This window comes from Chiroxiphia lanceolata, chromosome 25, assembly GCF_009829145.1.
Source record: "Chiroxiphia lanceolata isolate bChiLan1 chromosome 25, bChiLan1.pri, whole genome shotgun sequence".
In the NCBI taxonomy this organism is placed as follows: Eukaryota; Metazoa; Chordata; class Aves; order Passeriformes; family Pipridae; genus Chiroxiphia; species Chiroxiphia lanceolata.
In genome coordinates this window covers 2126711-2147502 of record NC_045661.1, presented here as the reverse complement: position 1 = coordinate 2147502, position 20792 = coordinate 2126711, and the positions used below count along the sequence as shown (strand labels likewise).

The following is a 20792-nucleotide window of genomic DNA, read 5'->3' as shown; positions in this document are numbered from 1 at the left end:
TTGGCCAAACCCTTTTATTTTGCTGCATTCTGTGCAACAGGGGAGTCACCCTATACCCATTGTGAGCTCTCAGGCTGTTCCTGAGTGCTGGCCCAGAGCTGGACAGTTTGACAGTGCCAAAACCACGTGGCTGCTGTAAAACACAGGGGCACGACATTCATGACATTCCCTGATCCAACCCAGCTCAGTGGTAAACCCTTCCCTCTCCAAACACTTTGTTGCCTTTGGTACCTGCTCCCTGCAATTGGAAACCCATTTCCTGCCCTTTCATCCTCTGCCTCTCTGATCTCTGCTGCTGGTGGGGGTTTTATCTATTTCTGTGTTCTTGTCTCAGGCAGCTTTTGTCTCCACACTTCCACTTCCTGAGCCTGCAGCTGGGCTGGGCAGCACCGAGGTCACGTTTTGGTGGGCCTTGTTTTTGGGGAGGTGAGGGAGGGATGGTTGTTCCGGGGCAGATACGGATTGTCCGAGTCAGGAAGGAAAGATGCAGGCAGAAGGAGGGCCTTACCCAGGTTTATTTGGACAAAGGAGAACAGAGGCTGGGGTTGGAGGCAGGATTTGGAGCTCCAATCCCAGCCTGAGTGTGGAAGTGTGTTGTGGTTTTAGTTAAGACATGTCTCTGTATGTCTTAAGTTTTCCTTGAGGTCTCTTTGCTGGTGTCACAATAGGAGGGTCTGGGAATTAGGTAAGTGGCTCCAGAGGCTCCTCAGCCTTGAAATCACAGAGTGGTTTGGGTTGGAAGGGACCTTAAACATCATCTCATTCCACCCCCTGCCATGGGCAGGGACACCTTCCACTAGCCCAGGTTGCTCCAGGTTTATCCAAGGTGGCCTTGGACACTTCCAGGGATGGGGCAGCCACAGCTTCTCTGGGCAACCTGTGCCAGGGCCTCCCCACCCTCAGAGGGAGGGATTTCTTCCCAATATCCCACCCAACCCTGCCTTCTGGCAGTTTAAAACCATCACCCCTTGTCTTGTCACTCTCTGCCTGTATAAAAAGTCCCTCATCAGAGCTGCTTTCTGTAATTAGTTCTGCTCTGCTCCACGTGTTCCAGTCACCCTCTTCTCCCAAAGCAGCAAATACTTCAGGAAAAAACCCTTCCCTTGCTCAATTTTTAACGAGAGCAGACAGAAATGAAGTAGCAGAGCCCAGAGCTTTAGATCACAATGGATCCCCTGCTGCCCACAACTGCCTTTGTTTCCTCAAGGAATGAAGTCACCAGCTCCAGTCACACTTGTCTCCCTGTATCCATGGGGGAATGTGGTTCCTGTGCTTCCCTCCCCTTTCCCCCTGCATGGGTGGTTGTGTCACAGCCACCCTTATTGGCCCAAAACCTGTCTCCAAGGCCTGGAGCTGGGGATCACGTCATCACTCTGAGTAATAACTTGCTGCTGACTGTTTCCTGGGAGGAAAGGAAAGGCAGGAAGGAAAAAACAACAACTGCTCATAAGTTCCACTCATGCAAAAAAAAAAAAAAAAAAACCTCAAAGAAAAAAAATGGGGAAATAAAAGAAAAACATGAATCAGAAGAGTTGGTGTTATTCAAGAACATGGAATTTTGCAGAGCATTGAGGAGCTTATCTCTGCAGCAGGAGTTTTTATGGTTTTTATTTATTTGTTGGGGGACGGTTTGGCGTAAACAGGCAAAGTGTGGACGTGACAATATTCCTGATTTTTTTTTCCTGAACACCACCAGTCTGGCAGAGGCCTGAAAGCCAGTGGGTACCACCTGTACTGTGTCAGTGCTCCAGGGCCTGGCTCCAGCCACATTCCCTTGGATGGGGGTAATCAAAGCACAGATCCATAGCGGGATGGCTGGATGGATGACAGGACAGTGGGATGGATGGATCAGGGGATAGCAGATAGATGGACAGTGGGATGGACAGATGGATGGATAGCAGGATGTTGGATGGCCAGTGGGATCACTGGATCCTGGCACAGCTCAGGGACGCATGGATGGATGGATGATGAATGGATGGATGGATGAATGGGTGGATGGATGGATGGATAGAGGGATGGATGGACAGATGGATGGGTGGGTGGATGGATGATGAATGGATGGATGGATGAATGGGTGGATGGATGGATGGATAGAGGGATGGATGGACAGATGGATGGGTGGGTGGATGGATGATGAATGGATGGATGGATGAATGGGTGGATGGATGGATGGATGGATGGACAGAGGGATGGATGGACAGATGGATGGGTGGGTGGATGGATGGACGGACGCACAGGGACCGCTCCCCCCGCTCCACGCGGACTCTCCCCCCACGTGACCCCAGGCCACGCCCCCTTCGTGGTGCTGGGCGTGGCCTCTCCCTCCTCCCCGCCACTGTCCGCGCAGGGGGCGGGGCCGGGAGTGACGCCATGCGCCCGCAGCCAATAGGAGCGCGGCGCGGCGCGCTGGGCAGGGCCGCCATTGGCGGGGGGTGATGTCAGGGCGGCGCGCGCCGGGCCCGGCGGGGCAGAGCGGGGAGAGTGGCCGGGGGAGCGCTGAGGGAGGTGAGGGAGCCGCGAGGGAGGGAGCGCTGAGGGAGCGCAGAGAGCAGCGAGTGGAGCGCTGAGGGAGCGGTGCGGGAGCCGTGAGGGAGCCCTGAGGGAGCGGCGGCACCGCGGGCACACGGCGCGGGACCGGCCGCGGCAGCTCCGCTCCGCTCAGGGCAGCGCATCCCCGCGGTGTCCCCTCCGCGGCCGCTCCCGCTGCGCTCCGGGAGCGCCGGTCCCGCTCCCCCCGCGACGCGGCTCTGCGGGCGCTGCGGCACCGGCGGGCGGGGGCCCCGGGCGGCTCGAGGGTCCCTCTGTCCCCTGACACGGCCCCCTGAGAGGGGAAGAAGAGCCGAGGGGATAGTCCGGGGTGCGTTAAAGTCTGAACCTTCGACATAGAAATGAAGGAGCTTCTTGTGCTGCCGTGGAATCCAACAGAATATCTGTTTTCCTCCCCTGTATTTCAGGTACAAGGCGAGTTCTTGGAAAGCCGCGTCAAATCCAGGGCTGTCCGAATGCCAGAGCCCACCCTGCAGCCCGCCCAGCTCAGCGAGCGACCTTAACTGGGGACCTGCTGTTGCTCTAAATAAGAGCTGTGGTTGCCTTGTGCTGTTGGGTGAGAAATTCTCCTGGAAGAGGAGGACGACAGACACTTGGAGCTTGCTGGGATTGCTGGCAGAGAGCAAAAGCCAGGCTGAAACAGAGCAAAAAACCCCACAGGAGACTTCAGGCTGGAATTCTGCAGGGGCACAGTGCTACTGGGAAAAGCAACAGAAGGTAGCAAAAAGAGCTTTTCCAGGCTGGATCATCTCTACAAGCCAGGTTTTCTCCTTGCCTTGGGTGCCCCATCACAGCAGCCGTGCCGCGGGAAGAAAACCTGGAAAAAGATGCACTGAAGTGTCACACGTCAAAGAAGGAAAGCTTGGATCCTGCCTTGGAGGCTGCTGTAGGACACAGCACTGGAGAGGAGAACCAGAGGGAATTAACTGGCCATCGTTCCCAGTTCCTGCTCTCTCAGTGGTTGGTGTCCCCCGTTCCTGGACTTTGCTTGATGGGGATCTCTGCTGCAGGAGCAGGCTCTGCACTCCAAGGCAGGCGAGCAGGGATAGGAGAGGTCGCTCCTAGATGCCGGAAAGGCCATTTGTGTAAGTTCCTGGCAGAAGATCTCTTCTGGAACAGCTGCTGGCTGTAGGCCCACCAAGCCAAGGGTCAGGATAGCCTCTGAACAGCATGTCTGCCAAGCCTGAGAAGAAGGAGACCCACCAGGCCAACGGGGCTGTGCCTGTGGACCATCTCACCAGTCCGGACCAGGGGCAGCTGGTGGAGCCCTCAGATTTCCTGGGACCTGCTGCAGTAGAAGCAGTGGTGCTGGAGTCCCGTGCCAACGCCAAAGGGGTGCGAGAAGACGATGCCCTGCTGGAAAATGGCAGCCAGAGCAATGAAAGCGATGACACCAGCACACACCAGAGTCCTGAGCCGGCCTCGCCCCTCAAGGAGACCTCCTTTTCCATTGGGCTGCAAGTCCTCTTCCCGTTCCTCCTGGCAGGCTTTGGGACAGTTGCTGCTGGAATGGTGCTGGACATTGTGCAGGTAGGATTGATGCTTCCCTGGCATGGCACTGGGCTCTGAATCCTCTCAAGCCAGGAGGGACTGGAATGCCAAGGCTAGTTCAGCAGATGGCAACAAGGGAGGGAAGGAGACCGGTTCTCTTGGCTGGGGAAGGGGAGACAGGGAGACCTTGGTGATGTGTGGAATGAGGGAAGGAGAGGCCGAGGTCACCCCTGCACAGCTGTGGCTCAGAGGAGGAGGTCACAACTGGCACAGTGTGGCACCTGAGACCACCTTGCATCACAGCTCGAAATGAAGCCCTTCCCTGATGGTGGCTGGTGACATCCCAGCCCCACTCACTGGTTCCACTTGTGTCCCTTTTCCACCTTGGGTGTTTGCTGTGCTGTCCCAGCACACCAGGCTCGTGCCACCAGGTTAATGATTCTCCTGCCACAGCGTGTGCTGGACACCTGTGTGGGGGCTCATTCCAAAGCTTGAAGGCCACGTGGCCCCTTCACCTCCTCCTCGTGCTCCTGACGTGGCCAGAGGTGACAGGGCTAAAGGAGTGGTTCCTCCTGGGAGGTGTGTGGAGGTGATCCTTAGGAAAGGCCTGCCAGAGAGTTGGCAGTGACCTCTGGATGAAAACCAACGTGTTACCTTGGCAGGTGATGCTGTGGGAACCCGACAGCCTGGCAGCTTGTTTGTGTTTTTATGTGGGAATGGTGCCTTTGGAAGCTGTGGCTCCTGCACTGGTCTATAACACGTTTTCCAAGCATGTGTGTCTGGCAGCAGAGGAGTTGCTTCACCTCTTCTCCTTTGCCCTGAAAGACAGGCTGGGCAGAGCTGTCTGATGCCCAGCCCAAAGTGGTGACTGAGGCTCAGAACTCACTCATCTGTGTGCAGTGGAGGTTTATGAGACTCTTTGGATGGGGGAGGCAGCCATTTTGGGGCTGTGGTCAACCAAAAATGCTCTGCTTGAAGCTCCTCTCTTTGCTCAAGTGAGGTAAACAAGCCCTCGAGTGTTGGCAGAGAAGGGCTCGAGTGTCAGCCCAGGGTGTTACCCTGTGCCAGGGTAAGTCAGTCAGAGGGTTTTTTTGGACTTGTGGGTGGTCAAGCAGACACTCCTCGTGGTGTCCTGCCCGTAACAGCAATTTCCCTGCGTGCCTTTGCACTCTGGTCATCCTTACGGGCTCTCTTGGCCGTTGAGAGAGCTGTGAAGTGACTCAAAACAGGAAAAGCTGGATGTGCTAAATTAATCTGGGAGGGAGAGAGATTTACTGGAATCATTTTCTTAAAAAGAAAGACCTTTCAAGCGTGTTTCCCTCTGCAAAGGTCCCTGTAAACTCCTGCGTGGCTCCTCTGGAAGTCCCCCAGAGCCAGGGATTTGAACCCAACCTAAAGTTTTTCCTGGAGAAGGAGCAGCCCTTCTGGCTGGGGAGGAGTGGGCAGGGCTGGGATACTGCAGCTGAGCCCTGTGTTCTCCTGCCTTTCTTTTTTATGGCCATTAGAAATAAAACTCCGTAATTCCCGTGTCCCACAAGCAGCTCAGCGTGTGGCCGTGCAGCTTTTCCTGCCAACAGCTCTAACTCCCTTTAGCCTTGGGATTAAATGAGCCATAGGGTGGGAAAGGGGGATGGGAAGCCTGTTGGCTTGGCTTGGGGAGCTGATCCTGATAACTGGCTTCCAAAGGCTCAAAGCCTTGGATGAAAGGAGGAAGCATGTGGAGTGGGTCACTGGAGCCCCGTGGCTTTGGATGCAGCCGTGGTTGGTGCTGGCTGGGGGCTCCATACACTCCATGTCCTGTGTTTTGGAGGACTGGACTAATCAGCCAGCTGTAATTGGTCTCCCCACTGTGAAAACAAGCAGCCCTGGCCTTTGGCCATGCTGTCCCATTAACGTGGCCCCGGGAATGTGCCTCTCAGGAGGAGGATTTGCCTCTGCTCCCTCTGGGATCACAGAGACTCCAGGCCAGGTACATGTGAGTGCCCTGGCTGGTTTTTGTGTATAGTGCAGGACTGTTGGCACAGTCCCCTTTCCCATCAGAGCCCCTGTTGTTGCTTTCCAGACTTAGCAGCTCCCTGGAGGTCCTTTGGATGGACAGGATTTCATATGGATGAGGGAGTCTGCTCCTTTCCCCTGCTTCACCCCCTCTGGTGTTACCATCCCTCCAGGGTGGGTGTCAGGGACTGCCAGCCCTGCATTCCCGTTAGGGCTGCCCATTCCGTGGCATTTTGGAGGGAGAACGCCGGGAGAAGCAGCTGCACCGAGGCAGTCGCAGCTCCGACCTGCAGCAGCCCCTCCCCTGAGCCGTGAATCACCACTCTGCTGCCATCTGAGCAAAACCAGCTCTTCCTCGTGAGCTGTGAGCCTTCACTTCACACCCAGGGGCTGAAGTGACACAGCTGAGGGGCAGCTGATCCCCCGGGAATATCTTCCTGGAGGTGCAGAGCTCCCGAAAGGCAGCGGGACCGGAGGGAGCTGCAAAACAGCCCCTGGGGGTTGGTGTTTCACCCAGACCCTCCAGACCTGTCTGGTCTGACCCCTCCAGTGCTGCACAGCAGACACCAGGATCTGCTGTGTCTGGGTAGATCTGTGTTCAGAGGGGCTGTGGCTCAGTAGAAAATAAAGCTGAAATAAGTGAGACCCAGACTGTGTGTATGGCACATATCTTAGAGCCCCTGTGCTCCCCCTCTGCAGAGGGCAGGGAGGAGGTGCTGGGTGTGAGGTGCCTCTGCCTGTAATTCTCTCCCACAGCCCTGCTGGAAGGCAGCCAGAGCCCCCTCACTCCCCACTTCCCCTTTGCATGGAGCAGACTGGATGATGCTGGAGGATCTTTCCCTGAAAACAGCTGATTTCTGCACTTCTCAGAGGGGCTGCTACAGGCAGAAAGGGATTTTATCATCTCGATGTCCTGAACTTAAAGTCTTATCTCCTCTTCTCTTTCCCATTTTGTTGTCCTCCCCAAAAGAGCCTGGCCCTGGTTCTCCCCACGGAGCCACATCATGGGCACGTGTCTCCACAGGGATCTTTGTTCCCTGCAGGAGCCCTGGAGGCCTTGGAGCTGTAGGAAATGCCCATAGCCCAGCGTTGTATAACATCTTATATTAAGAAAGTTGGCAGGAGCCCATGGGTCCTGCTCTTTGCAGTGAGCAAGCTGCTGAGGTCTGCAGAAATCTCCTTGTTTTCCTCCCCCAAAGATGGCTTTTATTCCTTTCTCCACGAACAGCCCCGTCTTGCTCAGGGAGCTGCCTCTGGCACCAGTTTGCAGTGCAGCCTCCCCCTTAAAGGTTAATTTACAAAGCCAGGGTTGGGACAAGGTGAGGGAGGGTTTGAACTGGTGCTGGCTCTTGCCTGATCCTGCCTCTGTGATCTCTGGAGCCAGGAAACTTTTGCACTCCAGCCCGTGGTCTGACTAATGACGATGTTCCTCTCATTAAGTGGTTCTGGTGACACCCAGCTCGTCCTGCTGGGAAGTGGGAGCGTGGTGTTCGCTGATTGAGTCCTGGATGCTGCTGAGGGAAGTTGTAGCAGAGGATTCACCCGTGGAACACCCAGCAAAATAATCACAGTGACTGCTAAAAATAGAGTGGGGAGAGCTGAGCTCGCCTGGATGTGTCTTAAAGGAAGCACAGCCTGACGTGAGGCTGGGCTGGATGGAGTGTGTGGGTCTGTGCTCTGCTGCTCTGCTCAGCAGTGAGCACTGAAATCACAGTCACAGAGTCACTGAGGTTGAAAAATCCCTCCAAGGTCACCAAGTCCATCCTGTGAGCAATCCCCACCTTGTCACCGAGTGCCACGTCCAGTCGTTCCTTGGACACCTCCAGGGATGGTGGATTCTGCTGGAGACTGGGATCCTCAGGAGCACACAGAGGGTTGTGGTTGTGCCTGAAATAGCTGAGCAGCTTTTTTCCACGTCCCTGGGAGCTGCAGTGTGTGGTCAGCTTGTCAGAGCATCCCAGAATGGTTTGGGTTGAAGGAACCTTAAAGCTCATCTCATTCCACCCCCTTGCCATGGGCAGGGACACCTTCCACTAGCCCAGGTTGCTCCAACCTGGCCTTGGACACTGCCAGGGATGGGGCAGCCACAGCTTCTCTAGGCAACCTTTGCCAGGGCCTCCCCACCCTCACCTTGTCTTACCAAGCCCTCAGAAGCATTAAGGGAATTTTTACTGACTGGAAAACACTTTTTGCCTTTGAGGAAAAGTGGTCCCAGTTCATCCCTCTCAAGCACTTTTCTCTCTCTGATGGTTTTTCAAGTGAGTGCAGCTTGAGTGTGGTATTGCAAAGGACCTACAGGAAACTGGAACTTGTTGGCTTAGTGGTGAGGGATGGAAAAATAAACAAAAATGACTGAAACCCTTCCCCAGAGGAAGGTATTAGTCACTCAGAGAGAGTGACTTATATTTGCTCTAAGGTGTTGGCCCACAGTCTTCCTTGTCCTAGAAAGAAATGCGTGTCCCTGCTGAGCCTGGCAGTCTGACACTGCCAAGGAAAGCTCTGGGAAGAGGTGGAGCCTCTCCCAGGTAACTTTTGCAGGTACCATTGACAGGTAAAGCTGCAGAGCTGTGATGTTTAACGTGCCCAGCACAGCACCAGCTGCTGGGAGTGTGATTCCAGTGGCCTTTAAGGAGTTTGGCAGCCAGGCAGTGTGGGAAGCAGGAGTTATTTTGGACACAGGGCCTTCTTGCAACACATCCATGACAATACAGAAAGGGGCAGTGAGGCCTGAGGGGTTTTTTAAATGCAATTGTGAGGTTTTTTGGAGTGGTTTTGTGTTTTCCTGCAAGCCAGCTGCTCTTCTGTAAGGCTGCTTACCCTGCAGTTACCCTTTGTTTTTTCTTAAATAACCGTGGCTGCCTCCCTCCCTCATCCCAGGGGAGGTGACTTGACTGGAGAGCCAGAAGAGTTAGGAAATACCTGGAATGTAGGTGCCAGGTGAAGTACCAGGAAGAGGTGGCCACAGTGAGCTGGATTTTGGATCAGGGAGCAGCAATTCTTTGCTCCAAAATGTATTTGTGAGACACACACGTAGGAATGGCTCTCAGCCAAGACTGACCAAGCTTCAGATTCTGCCAAAAATTGCAAATATTGGGCAAAGCCTCTTCCTCCTTCCCTATTTTGGCCTCTCTGTGTGTAAACATTTTGTCAGTTGGGGAATTTTTGGGGGATTTTTCACTGAAAATTGCCAGCTCAGAGCTGGTTTTTAAACTCAGCGGGGAAAACGTGGTGCCTGCTACACAAACGTCAGAAATGGTAAAACCACTGCAAAATTCCACGTGTGGCAGCAGGAAGGGGACTGGGATGGCTGCTGGGGGCACTGCCAGGTGTCAAAGGTGATGAGGAAGTGCCACCCAGTGCCACTCAGAGCAAGGGTTTGGATCAGCCATGCCAAGATCTGATGGCCTGTCTGTGTTTTAATCCTGCAGCACTGGGACGTCTTCAAAAACGTGACCAATTTGTTTATCTTAGTACCTGCACTGCTGGGCCTGAAGGGGAACCTGGAGATGACTCTGGCATCCCGCCTGTCCACTGCTGTGAGTATCCAGGGAGCTCGGGGGGGAGCAGGATGCCGGGTTTGGGAAGAGGTGGGAAGGAAAATCTCTGTGTCAGTGACCGCAGACACCAGAGCCTGGAGTTCAGCCTGCTGGGAAGGTGTTTCCATCCCACTGGGCTGATGGGATTTGAAGGTTTAATGGTCCTTAAGCTTTGCTGACAGTTCACTTCCTTGTGCTGGCTGCTCAGGGGCCTGAGGGCACGGTGAGAGATGGCTTTGGAGTGCTTGGATCCAGTGTTTTCCACGAGGGAAGCTGGTGCAGGAATGTTATCAGAGCAGGCTGGAAGGAGCCAGGGTGGGGAGGGCTGGGGAGGAGAGTGCCTGGGGAGAACTGTACAGCAAAGCAGAGGGGACCTTGCACTGAGAGCTTGCAGGGGGATTGACAGGCTCTTGAAGTGATGGAGATCTCCTGCTCCAATTCAGTCGGGCTCCTGTGGAACACTGAGCTCCCTGTGAGGGACGGGGCAGGCTCTTGTGAGCTCCTCGGAGCACTGTGTCAGTCCAGCTGTAAATGAATTGCTTTGTGTTTAAATGTCCCTCCAACACAGCACTCTTGTCTCTGGAGCTGCTGGAGAGAGACCAACACTCTCTCCTGACAGGGACAATAACATTCCTTCCTGCTGCAAGGCATCTTCTGCTTGAACATGACAGCAAGTGACTGCCTGATGTTCTTGTGTTCCCCTTGACGGGAGCTTGGAATTTTACATCTAGAAGGTGTTGGCTGCCTGCTGCCAAGCTTCTGGCTCCTCTGTGCCGAGGAGAGAGTCCTTGCAGCAGCCAGCCTGGCCTTGGCTTTGGCAGTGCTGATGTACCTTGGCTCGAGAGAGCTGCTTGGGAAGTGCTCACTGAGATGCAGGGATGGAGAACTGTCTGCCTGGGTGGCAGCAGCAACCTCCTTCTTGGCATGTTCCCTTCCCCTCAGCCCTCCCCTCCTCCTTGCTGCAGGAGAAGGCACAGCAGAGTTGAATAAGTCCCTCTGGATCTGCTCTCCCAGGTCCTTCCTTCTTCCATCTTGAGCAATGGGGAGATTCCAGCTGTGACTCTTTGCTCCTCAGTAGCTCTTGTTGGCCTCTGAGGCCCAAGGTTTTTGGTGCATTCCAGAGCCAACATTTTGGGCTGCTCAGCTCACCACAGCCCCCTGTCCCCCTTGCAGCAGCTCCTTGTGTGAATCCTGAGGAAGCCGCTCCCATCCCCTGAGCCAGTGGCACGTGAGCATCGTGTTCTGCAGGCTCTGAGGTTGTCCCTGGGGAGCAGGAAGGCAAACAGCATTTCCCTGGACTAGCCCTTGGCTTGGCCTGATGATTCCTGCTGACCATGGGGCCACCTCCTTGGATGCCCCTTGTTCCCTGAAGGAGCAGGGCCCTCCCTGAGCTGCCCTGGGAATGGCTGTGCCAGCACTGCCTGGCAAAAGCTGGGCTGGGGCTGCTTCCCCTCGGGGCTGGGCTCCTCTCCCCAGGCACTGTGGGGAGGGCAAAGCTGCTGGGAGGCCCCACATTGCCCCTGGCCCAGCTGTGCTCCAGAGCCAGGGCCTGCAGGGACAGAGCCTGAGCTTTGTTTGCCCCTTCGTTCTGGGAAACAAATCCCTTTGTTTTATTCATTCTCCATTGTTCAGATCCTGACAGGATCCTTGCTGTCCCAGACACAGGCCCTTCTCCCTCTTGGCCTTGCCCAGCTTGCACTTTCTGAGCATGGGCTGGTCAGGGTGAGTGCTTGGCTCTCCTGGGACAAAGGCAGAGTGGCACTTGTGTGTCCTCTTCCCTCCTGGGGCTGGCACAGAGCAGTGTTGGGGAAGGCTTGGCAGAGAACCAAAAATGTGGACAGTCAGCAATGCAAAACTTTGCCCCATCTGCTCTGGTGGCTGCAGGAGGGTCACGAGGACACCAGCACAGAGAGCACCCACCAGCTTGGTCTCCTGGTGCCTCGTGGCATCAGCCTTGTGGGCCAACAGGCTGGCTCTGGCCTCTGCCTCCCTTTGCCCTGGCTGCCTCCACATGGATCCCAGAGCCTTCCTTGCTCTCTGCCTCCTTAAAATCATGGAATCACAGAATCATTAAGGCTGTAAAAGACCTCCAGAGATCATCAAGTCCAGCCTCCTTGTGTCTGTGCATGGTGGGACAGGACAATCTCTTGGGCTTTCCTTTTTCCCCTTGCCCTGCTCATCCCTCAGCGTGGGGTCCCACGTGCAGGCGTGTGGGGGGAGCTCCCCTCTGACCTGGGGTGGATCCCGTGCTCTCTCCACAGGAAAGCAGCCCAGAGTGCTTTCTCAGACTGTGGGTTTCTAATTAGTGCTGCATTAAGGCACCTCAGACATTCCTTTCACAATTAAGAAGCAAAACTCTCCCATTAGTTAAAGGATTTAAATCCTCTTGGCAGTGACTACAGCTACGTTATGTTAATCCCAGCCTAATTGCCATGTGGCTGGAATTTTTAAGGTCAGGCTTCATATGGAGCTCAAATTCCTGTGCTGGATGTGCTACTCCAGTCAACTTTTTGTTGGTTTTCCCCCATTCCTTCCTCCTCTCCACTCAACTGCCCAGAATAATTCACTCCAGAGCTGGGGGCATCTCAGTGCTGGTTGAACTGAGCTGGCAGCTCTCAAGCACATGCAGCAAGGAGAGCAGAGGGATTAGTTGATCATTGACTCCTGGTTTTCTTGTTTTGTTTTCCTTTGCTGGAGGCCAGCAAGGAAACCTGAGAGGAGGAAATTGCTGCTGCCTTGTCGTGCAGAAGTTTTGAGTTTGGTGCTGTCAGCCAACAGCTCCAACGCACATTGGAGCCTCTCCCTTGCTTCATCTTCGTCAGCTTCTAATAATACAAATTAGGCATAAGTTTATGTGCCCTGCTTCTCCATTCTTCCATAAAAGCCCCAGGAGGTGGTAGGGAAGAGCAGAGCTTGTGCCCTGCAGTGACCAGCTGACTGCAGCCACTCCGCTGGGCTATTCTGGATCGCACTCCAGGGAATTAAAGCAACTTTCCGTCTCTCCTGGTTATCCTGAGCAGCATCTCCTGCAGCTGCAGCGGTGCCAGGTGACCCCTGTGCCATGGCTGCTTCCCACCAGTCCATCCCCACGTGGCACTGGCCTTGTTTACTCAGCTTTTACCCGAAACAGGGGTTTTTGCTGCCAGCTTCCTCTGCCCTTGTGCTGCTCTGGCCTCGCTCCGTGTCGGAGCAGGGGCACACAGCTGACCTGGCACCCCTGCTTCCCTCCTGCCTGGCTGACCTGAGGGGCAGCATGACCCAGCTGGGCCTGAGCCAGGCTTGGCTGGATCAGAATTGTGGTGGGTCAGTGAGCAGCAGTGTGTGACTGCAAAGGGACAGGGGGGATCTCGGTGCTTCTGCAAGATTTCCATCAGGTAAATCCAGAGTAGCAGCTGGAAGAGGTGCTGTAGTTACCCAGGGTGCACAGCCCAAGGGACAGTCACAGCCTGTGCCCCTCACACCTGCAAACACACCTCTGCAGAGCTGGAAGGCAGGAATTTCACTGTTGGAATGTGCAAAGTGCTGTCAGTCTTTAATGATACTCCGTGTCCTCTTGCAGGCTAATATTGGCCAAATGGACACACCCAAAGAGTTCTGGAAGATGATAACAGGAAACATGGCTCTGCTACTGGTAAGAAAAAGGGAAAGGAGAAGGAAGTGGAATATTGGTAGCTGGTGCAAGCTCAGCTCTGGCAAATGCAGAAGGTTTAAATACCTGGGTTTGCTACTGACTGTCAATATTCTGCATCTAACAGGGAGGCAAATGGCACCTTTTTGTCCCCTAGTCATGTTTGCCCTACAGGTTAGACTTGGTGTTTCCCTGCTGAATTCTAATCCACTAGACATGGGACTCTGGGTGGTGCTTCCCTCTCTTAGAATCAGAAGAGAATCCCAGGATGGCTTGGGTTTGGAGGAGCATTAAAGCTCATCCCATTCCACCCCCTGCCATGGGCAGGGACACCTTCCACTAGCCCAGGTTGCTCCAAGCCCCGTCCAACCTGGCCTTGGACACTTCCAGGGTTGGGGCAGCCACAGCTTCTCTGAGCAACCTCCTCCCTCACCCTGGGACTGTTTGCTCTCCTGGTAACCCTCTGGCCTCCATTTCCAGGTTCAGGCCACCGTGGTTGGCTTCCTGGCCTCCATCGCCGCCGTGGTGTTCGGATGGATCCCAGACGGGCACTTCAGCCTGTACCACGCTGTCCTGCTCTGTGCCAGCAGTGTGGCCACTGCCTTCGTTGCTTCCCTTTTTCTGGGTGAGAGACAGATGCTGAACGCCCTCTGTGCACCTCTGCCTAAAATGCTTGCCTTCCTTTGGCTTCATCCTGCTCTTTTTCCTCTTTTTTGCCTCTAGGAATGATTATGATTGGGGTCATCATCGGGTCCAGGAAGATGGGGATCAACCCTGACAACGTGGCCACCCCGATTGCTGCCAGCCTGGGGGATCTTGTCACCCTGGCTCTGCTGTCAGGAATCAGCTGTGGCTTGTACAAGGACCTGGGTGAGGAGCAACAAAAGGCCTTTGCCTGGTCCTTCCCTGTGCTGCTGTGTCTCCCACTCATCTCACCCTCTTCCTTTGCCCTTTCTGTCCTTGGGGTGTGCAGGATTCCTGGTCTGGAGCTCCCTCAGTTAGTGAGATTTAGTTAGACTGATAAGGGGAGGAGATGGACTTTCTCAGTGCCTTGGAGCTGCAGACACTCTTGGCAGGGACCCTCTCAACGGGCAAAGAGGTCAGGAAGGGGTTTTGTCCCCTTCCAGGTGCCAGGGGCTCGTCTGTGGCTGAAGCACTGGGAGAAGGAAGGTCTGGATTTCATCTGCTGTGCAGTCAGCACCAGCTGGGGATCCTCAGTGCAGGGCTGCAGCTGCAGACTCTCCACTTCCTCCTCCTTCCCTGGGGCCGGGATACAGGGATGTGACTCAGCCAGGTTCATCCAGAGGTGAAGCAACACTGGGAGATCTTGCCCAGGAGCACTAAGTGGGAATGAGCAGTTGAAATGGAAGAGATCTCACTCAGATCTGTTGATGAACAGACCCAAGTGTTGTACTCACAGCCCTGTGCCCCCAGTGTTGTACTGACACCCCTGCCAGTAGAACTCCCACCCCTGTGAGTACACCAGGAGGAGGAAGGACCACGTTCTGCAGAGTTCAGGCTGGACTGGCCCAGTTTCCCTGCCCTTCCTGGCATCCTCAACTCCAGCAGCCTGTGGCCAGGCTCGCTGAGCTCTGCTGAAGCAGCAGCTGCCTCCCTGCAGTGGGACGTGTCCTTGATATCTCTCCCATTTCCCCCCCAGAGAGCAAGTTCTACGTGAACCCCCTGGTGTGCGCCTTGTTCTTGGCTCTGCTGCCCATCTGGGTCTTCGTTGCCAGGAAGGATTCAGCAACCTGGGAGGTGCTTTGTTCCAGCTGGGAGCCCGTGGTCATCGCCATGGCCATCAGCAGGTGGGAGGCTTCCTGTCCCCCCACCCCACAGCCTCATTCCACAGAATTCCAGCACTGACCCCTTCAATCTTCTCCCTGCAGCGTTGGGGGGTTGATTTTGGACAGGACGGTCTCGGATCCGAACTTTGCTGGGATGGCTGTTTTCACACCAGTGATCAATGGTGAGTCCTTCCCACCCTGGCTGGGCTTGCAGCTCTTGGAGGCTCTTGGCAAGCAGTGGAGTTGTCCCCTGTGCCTTATTTCAGGCAGGTTAAGGACAATGAATCCCTTTTGGATGCCAGTGAGGCACTGAGCTTTGACTCAAGCTTTACAGCACCGTGGCTCCCCCCAGTGCCAGCCTTTCACTGAAAGGTGCCTGCCCTGGGAGGCTGTTCCCTAACAGACACCTTTCCAGGGACCCTTTCACTTCCTCATTCCTCCTCTCTGGTGGGACACCCTCATCTTCCAAAATATTTACCTTGTGGCACCTGGCAACACAGAGATTTGTATTTGCACCTGGGAGTCAGGAAATCCAATTGCTTCTGGTGTAAATCTTTGACCTCCTTTCTGCCTAATGAACCAGAGAAACTCCTTTTTTTTTAATTACTTTTTCCAAGAAATGCAGTTAATTCTGAGCCAGTGCCTCTTGTGCCAGTGGGTTTCACAGTTTCATTACGCCTCATGTGAAAAATAAGAGTTTTAAACTTCCTGTGTGTGTTTTGCTGTCTGACTCATCATTTTTGTTTCACATATTTCTTCCAACCCAAGCTGCAGTAATAGAATGGCATCTATTTTACTGAGGGGCCTGAAGGGAAGCCACAGAACAGTGTGCTTTGTCTGAGCTCCTGACATCCTGCAAAAGTGGAATTTGGGTCAAAAATAGACTGCCCTACATTATCCCAGCACCTGGCAATTCCAGATCTGCTGGTTGTTGAAAACAGCTCTTCAAAGTGTTTGACACATCACCTTCCTCTCTCTCCTCTCTCTCCTGACCTGCAGGTGTGGGTGGCAACCTGGTGGCAGTGCAGGCCAGTCGCATCTCCACCTACCTGCACATGAGTGGGATGCCTGGAGAGAGCTCCAAAACGGCCCCTTGGAAGTGCCCCAGCCCTTGCAGCACTTTCTGCAGCTCAGGTATCTGTGTCAGCCCTTGAAATACGTTGTACAGGAAAGGGTGGCCTGTTGGGAGGCAGCTGTGGGGCAGAGCACAGCCCAAATTCCAGCACAGAAGGTGGGCAGAGATTGTTACTCCTAGATAAACTTGATAGCCTGCAGTCTGTGGCACAGAATCCCAGAATGGTTTGGGCTGAAAGGGACCTTAAAACCCATCCAGTCCCACCCCCTGCCATGGGCAGGGACACCTTCCACTAGCCCAGGTTGCTCCAAGCCCTGTCCAGCCTGGCCTTGGACACTGCCAGGGAGGGACACTTCCAGGGTCCCGGCCTTCTGGGCCAAGGCTGGCCCTTAAGAGCAAGGAGAGGGAACAGATCTCCAGTGTGGGGATGATCTGTCAGAACACTGATCACCAGACAAGGTACAGGCAGAAATCCAAGGAAATTCAGTGTTCACAGTAAATTCTTGAGAGCTCTGTGCTGAGCACTGTCAGAGGTGGGACGTGGCAGCTGAGCTCTGAGACAGCTTTTACTCTGGGGACAGAATTAAACTCTCCTTGGTGCAGAGCCCTTGTGTATCCTGATGGTTGGCTCAGTGTTCAGGGTGCTGCCTTCCAGCCCAACTCTGCAGTGTGGCAGCAGGGTCCAGGGTGGTGGCCTCTGCTGCTGATCTGGCCACAGTTGTGCTGCCTTGTCCCCCAGAGCCCAGCTAAGCTGCAGAGCTGTGTGTGCAGGCCCGTCTCAAGCGTGATGTCCATCTCTGTCCCCCTGCAGACGTGAACTCCCGCTCTGCCCGGGTGCTCTTTCTCCTGGTGGTGCCTGGACACCTGGTTTTCCTCTACACCATCAGCTCCATGCAGGGTGGCCACACCACCCTCACCCTGATCTTCGTGGTGTTCTACATGACAGCTGCTCTGCTCCAGGTGAGTGCAGCCCCTCGGGGGGCTGAGCCCCCAGGCTGGGCCAGGGGACACTGCCTGTCACCTGCACTGGGAACTGCTCAGTCAGTTGAGTTGTAGGTCCACAGCACTCGGGAAGGGGGTTCTGACCCCTCACCAGCACCATCCTTTGGGATGTGGCTGTGCTTCTGTGAGCCAGACTTGCAGAACTGATCTCTGGGATTGCAGAGCTCGGGATCTGTGGCTGACGTGGCTCTTCCCTTCCTGCCTGCCAGGTTCTTATTCTGCTCTACATCGCTGACTGGATGGTGCACTGGATGTGGAACAGGGACCTCGACCCAGACAACTTCTCCATCCCATACCTGACAGCACTGGGGGACCTCATTGGAACAGGGCTCCTCGCTGTCAGCTTTCACATCCTCTGGCTCATCGGGGACCGGGACTCCGATGTGGGGGATTAGCTCTCCCTGCTCCCCCCTTCCCACACTTTTCCTCCTCCTCCTTCTCCTTTCATTTCTTGTCGCTTCTTTTCCTCCACCTTTACTCTTCTTTGCTTCCTCCCCACGCCCTGTCTCTCTCTCGAGACTTCATCTTTAGTACTGGATTCTCATTATTTTCAATGGGAATTTTATGGGGTTTATATTCCAAGCCCGGTTTGTACAGAAAAATCTCTCTAGTTTTAGGAAGGACAAAAAAAAAAAAAAAAAATAAGTGTAACGAGACAATCACCAAGTGCAATTTCGTAGGAGCTGTGTCTGAACCAAGGTTACAGTGAAGTTCCTGGTCAGTCAGATCGTGCAAGGAGCCCACCCTGCCCCACTCACTCGAGGTCAAGGGCTGCTTTTTCACTTCATAAGTGTTTTAAATCATGGAGCTCAAGTTCAGGTTTATTTTACTGAACTGGCACCTTCTAGCAAAGTACAACCTCATGGAGGAGGGCACGGGGCATCTCCTGCCTTGTTGTTGGCTCTCTGAAGCTCCATCCCATGCTCAGCACCCAAAGGGTGAGGGAGTCTCTGGGAGAGGGATGAGTGAAGAAGGTGAGGAAGGGTCCTGTGTGCCCACAGGGAAGTGAGTGAGCTTGGCATTGAGGACTGCAAAGCCCCCAAACCTGGCCACGAGCAGGCTGGTCTCTGCTGGCAGATCTAGTCTCCCTTTTGCCAACTATCCAGCAGCATCTCACACTGCTTGTTCTGCCTCTATGAGCTGAATTTGGCCGCTCTGTGCTTCATCTTAAGGGGCTGTGAGCTCTCCCCATCCATCATCCCCCTTCCACCTGCCAGTGCTCCACTGGAGGATCTGCTGGAGCCCTCATGGATGCTCTTTGCAGCCTCTCCTTCGTACTGCTGTGGGCACAACACCGTTTTCAGGGCAGTCTGCTCAGTGCTGTTGACTTTCAGGAAGGGGTGGATGGAAAAATAGCTCCTATTTTGTGTATTCAGATTTTCTTTCAGTTGCTGAGTGCTGCTGATGGACCCAGGGCAGCCGGGAAGAAGCCACCCAGTGCCTGTCTCAGCTGAGCCTGAGGTGTTTCAAGCTGGTCAGCATTAGGCTCTTGGTGCCTGTTAGAGACAGACATCCACCTTCAGCCACGGGATTCCTCTCTCTGCACAGGCACCAGCTGGAAAACAGGTCAGCAGGCACAACTGGATTTCTGGAGCCCTGGCTCTTGGTGCAGCTCTCAGGACAGGGCTGCAGCACAGACGTGTAAAATCTAGGACTGGGGTGACAGCCCAGCTTGGAAGTGCTGGTTGAGCACTGGGAGTGCAGGCTTCACTTCTCTGATTCTTCCCCTCCTGCTTTTTATGCTGCTCGGCTCAGCGATGGCTGAAATTCCTTCCCTTCCCCTCTTTAGTCCATGTTGGAAGGACTCTTGCACAGCCTGCAGTGACATAGTGAGAGGAAACCTGTCCGTCTCTGTGACTGAGGTGCTTGAAATGATCCTCCTGTCAGCCTTCAAGGCTCTGTAGTGCTCCCATTTGGATGTAAATCAGTTCTGGAAGCTGAGGCATTTCCCCAGGAGCAGCTCTAACCAGCTCCCATCATGGCAGGCCAAGACACAATGAAGATGGAGCCTCTGAGCCCCTCTTTTATAGGGTTTGGCTGTTGTGGCCACGCCCCCTGGGCGGGACAGCTGGTTCACTGACCACTCAGCGCCCCGCTAAGCTGGAGTGACTGATGCTGCAGCCAATCAGATGTCCGCTATGTGTGGTGTGGGCGGACACCTGGTTTGATTGACAGCCTGGCCACATGGCACTGGCCGGAGGGCTCCGGGCGCCATGTTGGGACGGAGCAGAACCCGAAATTTGGGCGTGGTTTTGGGGTTGTCTGCTTTGCCTTCTGCTTTAAACCTGTTCCTCCCACTGCAACACGACCATCCTTTACTGGTACCACTTCCTCCTTTTGCTGAACTTCCGTATTTCTCACACAAACCAGTGCTTGACTCCTCCCTTTGGCTTTCTGGAAGGCAGCCCAGTTGTGGTGCTGGCAAGGCTGATCTTCACCCGAAATAACTCCAGGTGGGGAGATCTGTTTGTTACTCTGGGCAATGCCAGACCTACCTGAGCTCTACGAAGCGCTGCCTAAGTGGAGACAGCTTTGCTTTTCAGGCAAGGAGCAGTTCCTTGGGGACAGTTCCTGCCTCTCCCAGAAACCAGAGCCAATGCACCTGAGGGGGCAGGTCGAGACCAAAGTTAGTCTGTGCCATGTCCCGTGTGGGAGCAGCTCTGATCCTCCTCTCTCCTCCCCCCCCAGTGACTTCTCACACATCTCATCTTGCCAAAGCTGTGCCCAAAATAACCCAAAAAACCCCAACCACAAACGAAACCCCAACTGCGCTGCTGTGCTGAACTCTCAGCCCGGAGAATTCTGGAACATTCTCTGCCTGATGTTGAGGAATAGATACGAGACTCCCTTCCATTAACACTTCAGCTTTTATGTGTATATAGAGAAGCTCTCCTGGTCTTTTAGGTGTCACATCACTCTTCACTTCTCCAAGAAAGGAGGAACAATCTGCCACTCGTGGTCTCCTGTGCAGAGACCCCAAGGGGTGGGAGCTGCTGGGCCTGGGGGTCCCTGTGTTATATATGGTATAAAGGTGTGTTTGGGGCATGGGCAGGGAAGAATCTAATTTAAAACTGAGGAATACTGATGGAAAAACCTCTTCCCACTGGTTGCACTCAAATGCATGCCTACTCTACAGCTGCCTGCAGATGAAAATCCTGGTCTATTCTTTTATTAAAGGAAAAAAAGACTGTCTTAATTATTTATAGTTCCTATAACTGACAGATGTCAACTTAACTGATAAATTATATTTGGTTAAATAAAGATTACATTTATTTATGTGGACTGCTGTGTGTTTCCTCCTTATGCCTCTGCTTGGTTCAAGGTCCCTCTCACGTTTTGCAGCTTATTTTAGTTCAGGCTGAAGCTCTTTTGAAACACAGTGGCAGGAGAGTTATGAAAAGCAATTAAATTGCTCGGCATGAAGCAAAGTGGGATTAGTGTAAGTGCCAGAGTACCTGGATTTGGCCTTGGTCAGGTCCCAGGAGCTCGTGGGGGGTCCCAGCAGGAATCTGGGTGTTTGTTCTGGATACAGAGCCCAGCCCTGGCTCCCGGAGTGCTGCCTACACGTGGCCTCTGCCTGTGCCTGTTGGTGAAGGTTTGTGGGACAAAAAGGTTTTGGGGCACCCTGAGCCCCTGGATTTGCAGGAATTGCTGGCTGTGGAAGGACCCCCCATGCTCCCCAGCTGCGGGATGTGCTGCTGGGGACTGATTCCCTGCAGGGCTGTGCCTCA

General features: G+C 54.3%; 1 protein-coding gene across 1 annotated transcript; it reads left to right on the top strand.

The window, feature by feature from the left end:
- Window positions 1-2952: 2952 nt before the first annotated feature.
- On the top strand, window positions 2953-20337 carry SLC41A1 (solute carrier family 41 member 1). Its single transcript, XM_032710832.1, has 11 exons — window positions 2953-4077; window positions 9462-9569; window positions 13129-13200; window positions 13678-13822; window positions 13921-14067; window positions 14858-15005; window positions 15087-15166; window positions 15984-16118; window positions 16871-17019; window positions 17271-18904; window positions 19016-20337. Exons 1-10 carry the CDS (start codon window positions 3718-3720, stop codon window positions 17454-17456), a joined length of 1530 nt encoding a protein of 509 aa, XP_032566723.1. The 5' UTR covers window positions 2953-3717; the 3' UTR covers window positions 17457-18904; window positions 19016-20337.
- The last annotated feature ends 455 nt before the right edge of the window (window positions 20338-20792 follow it).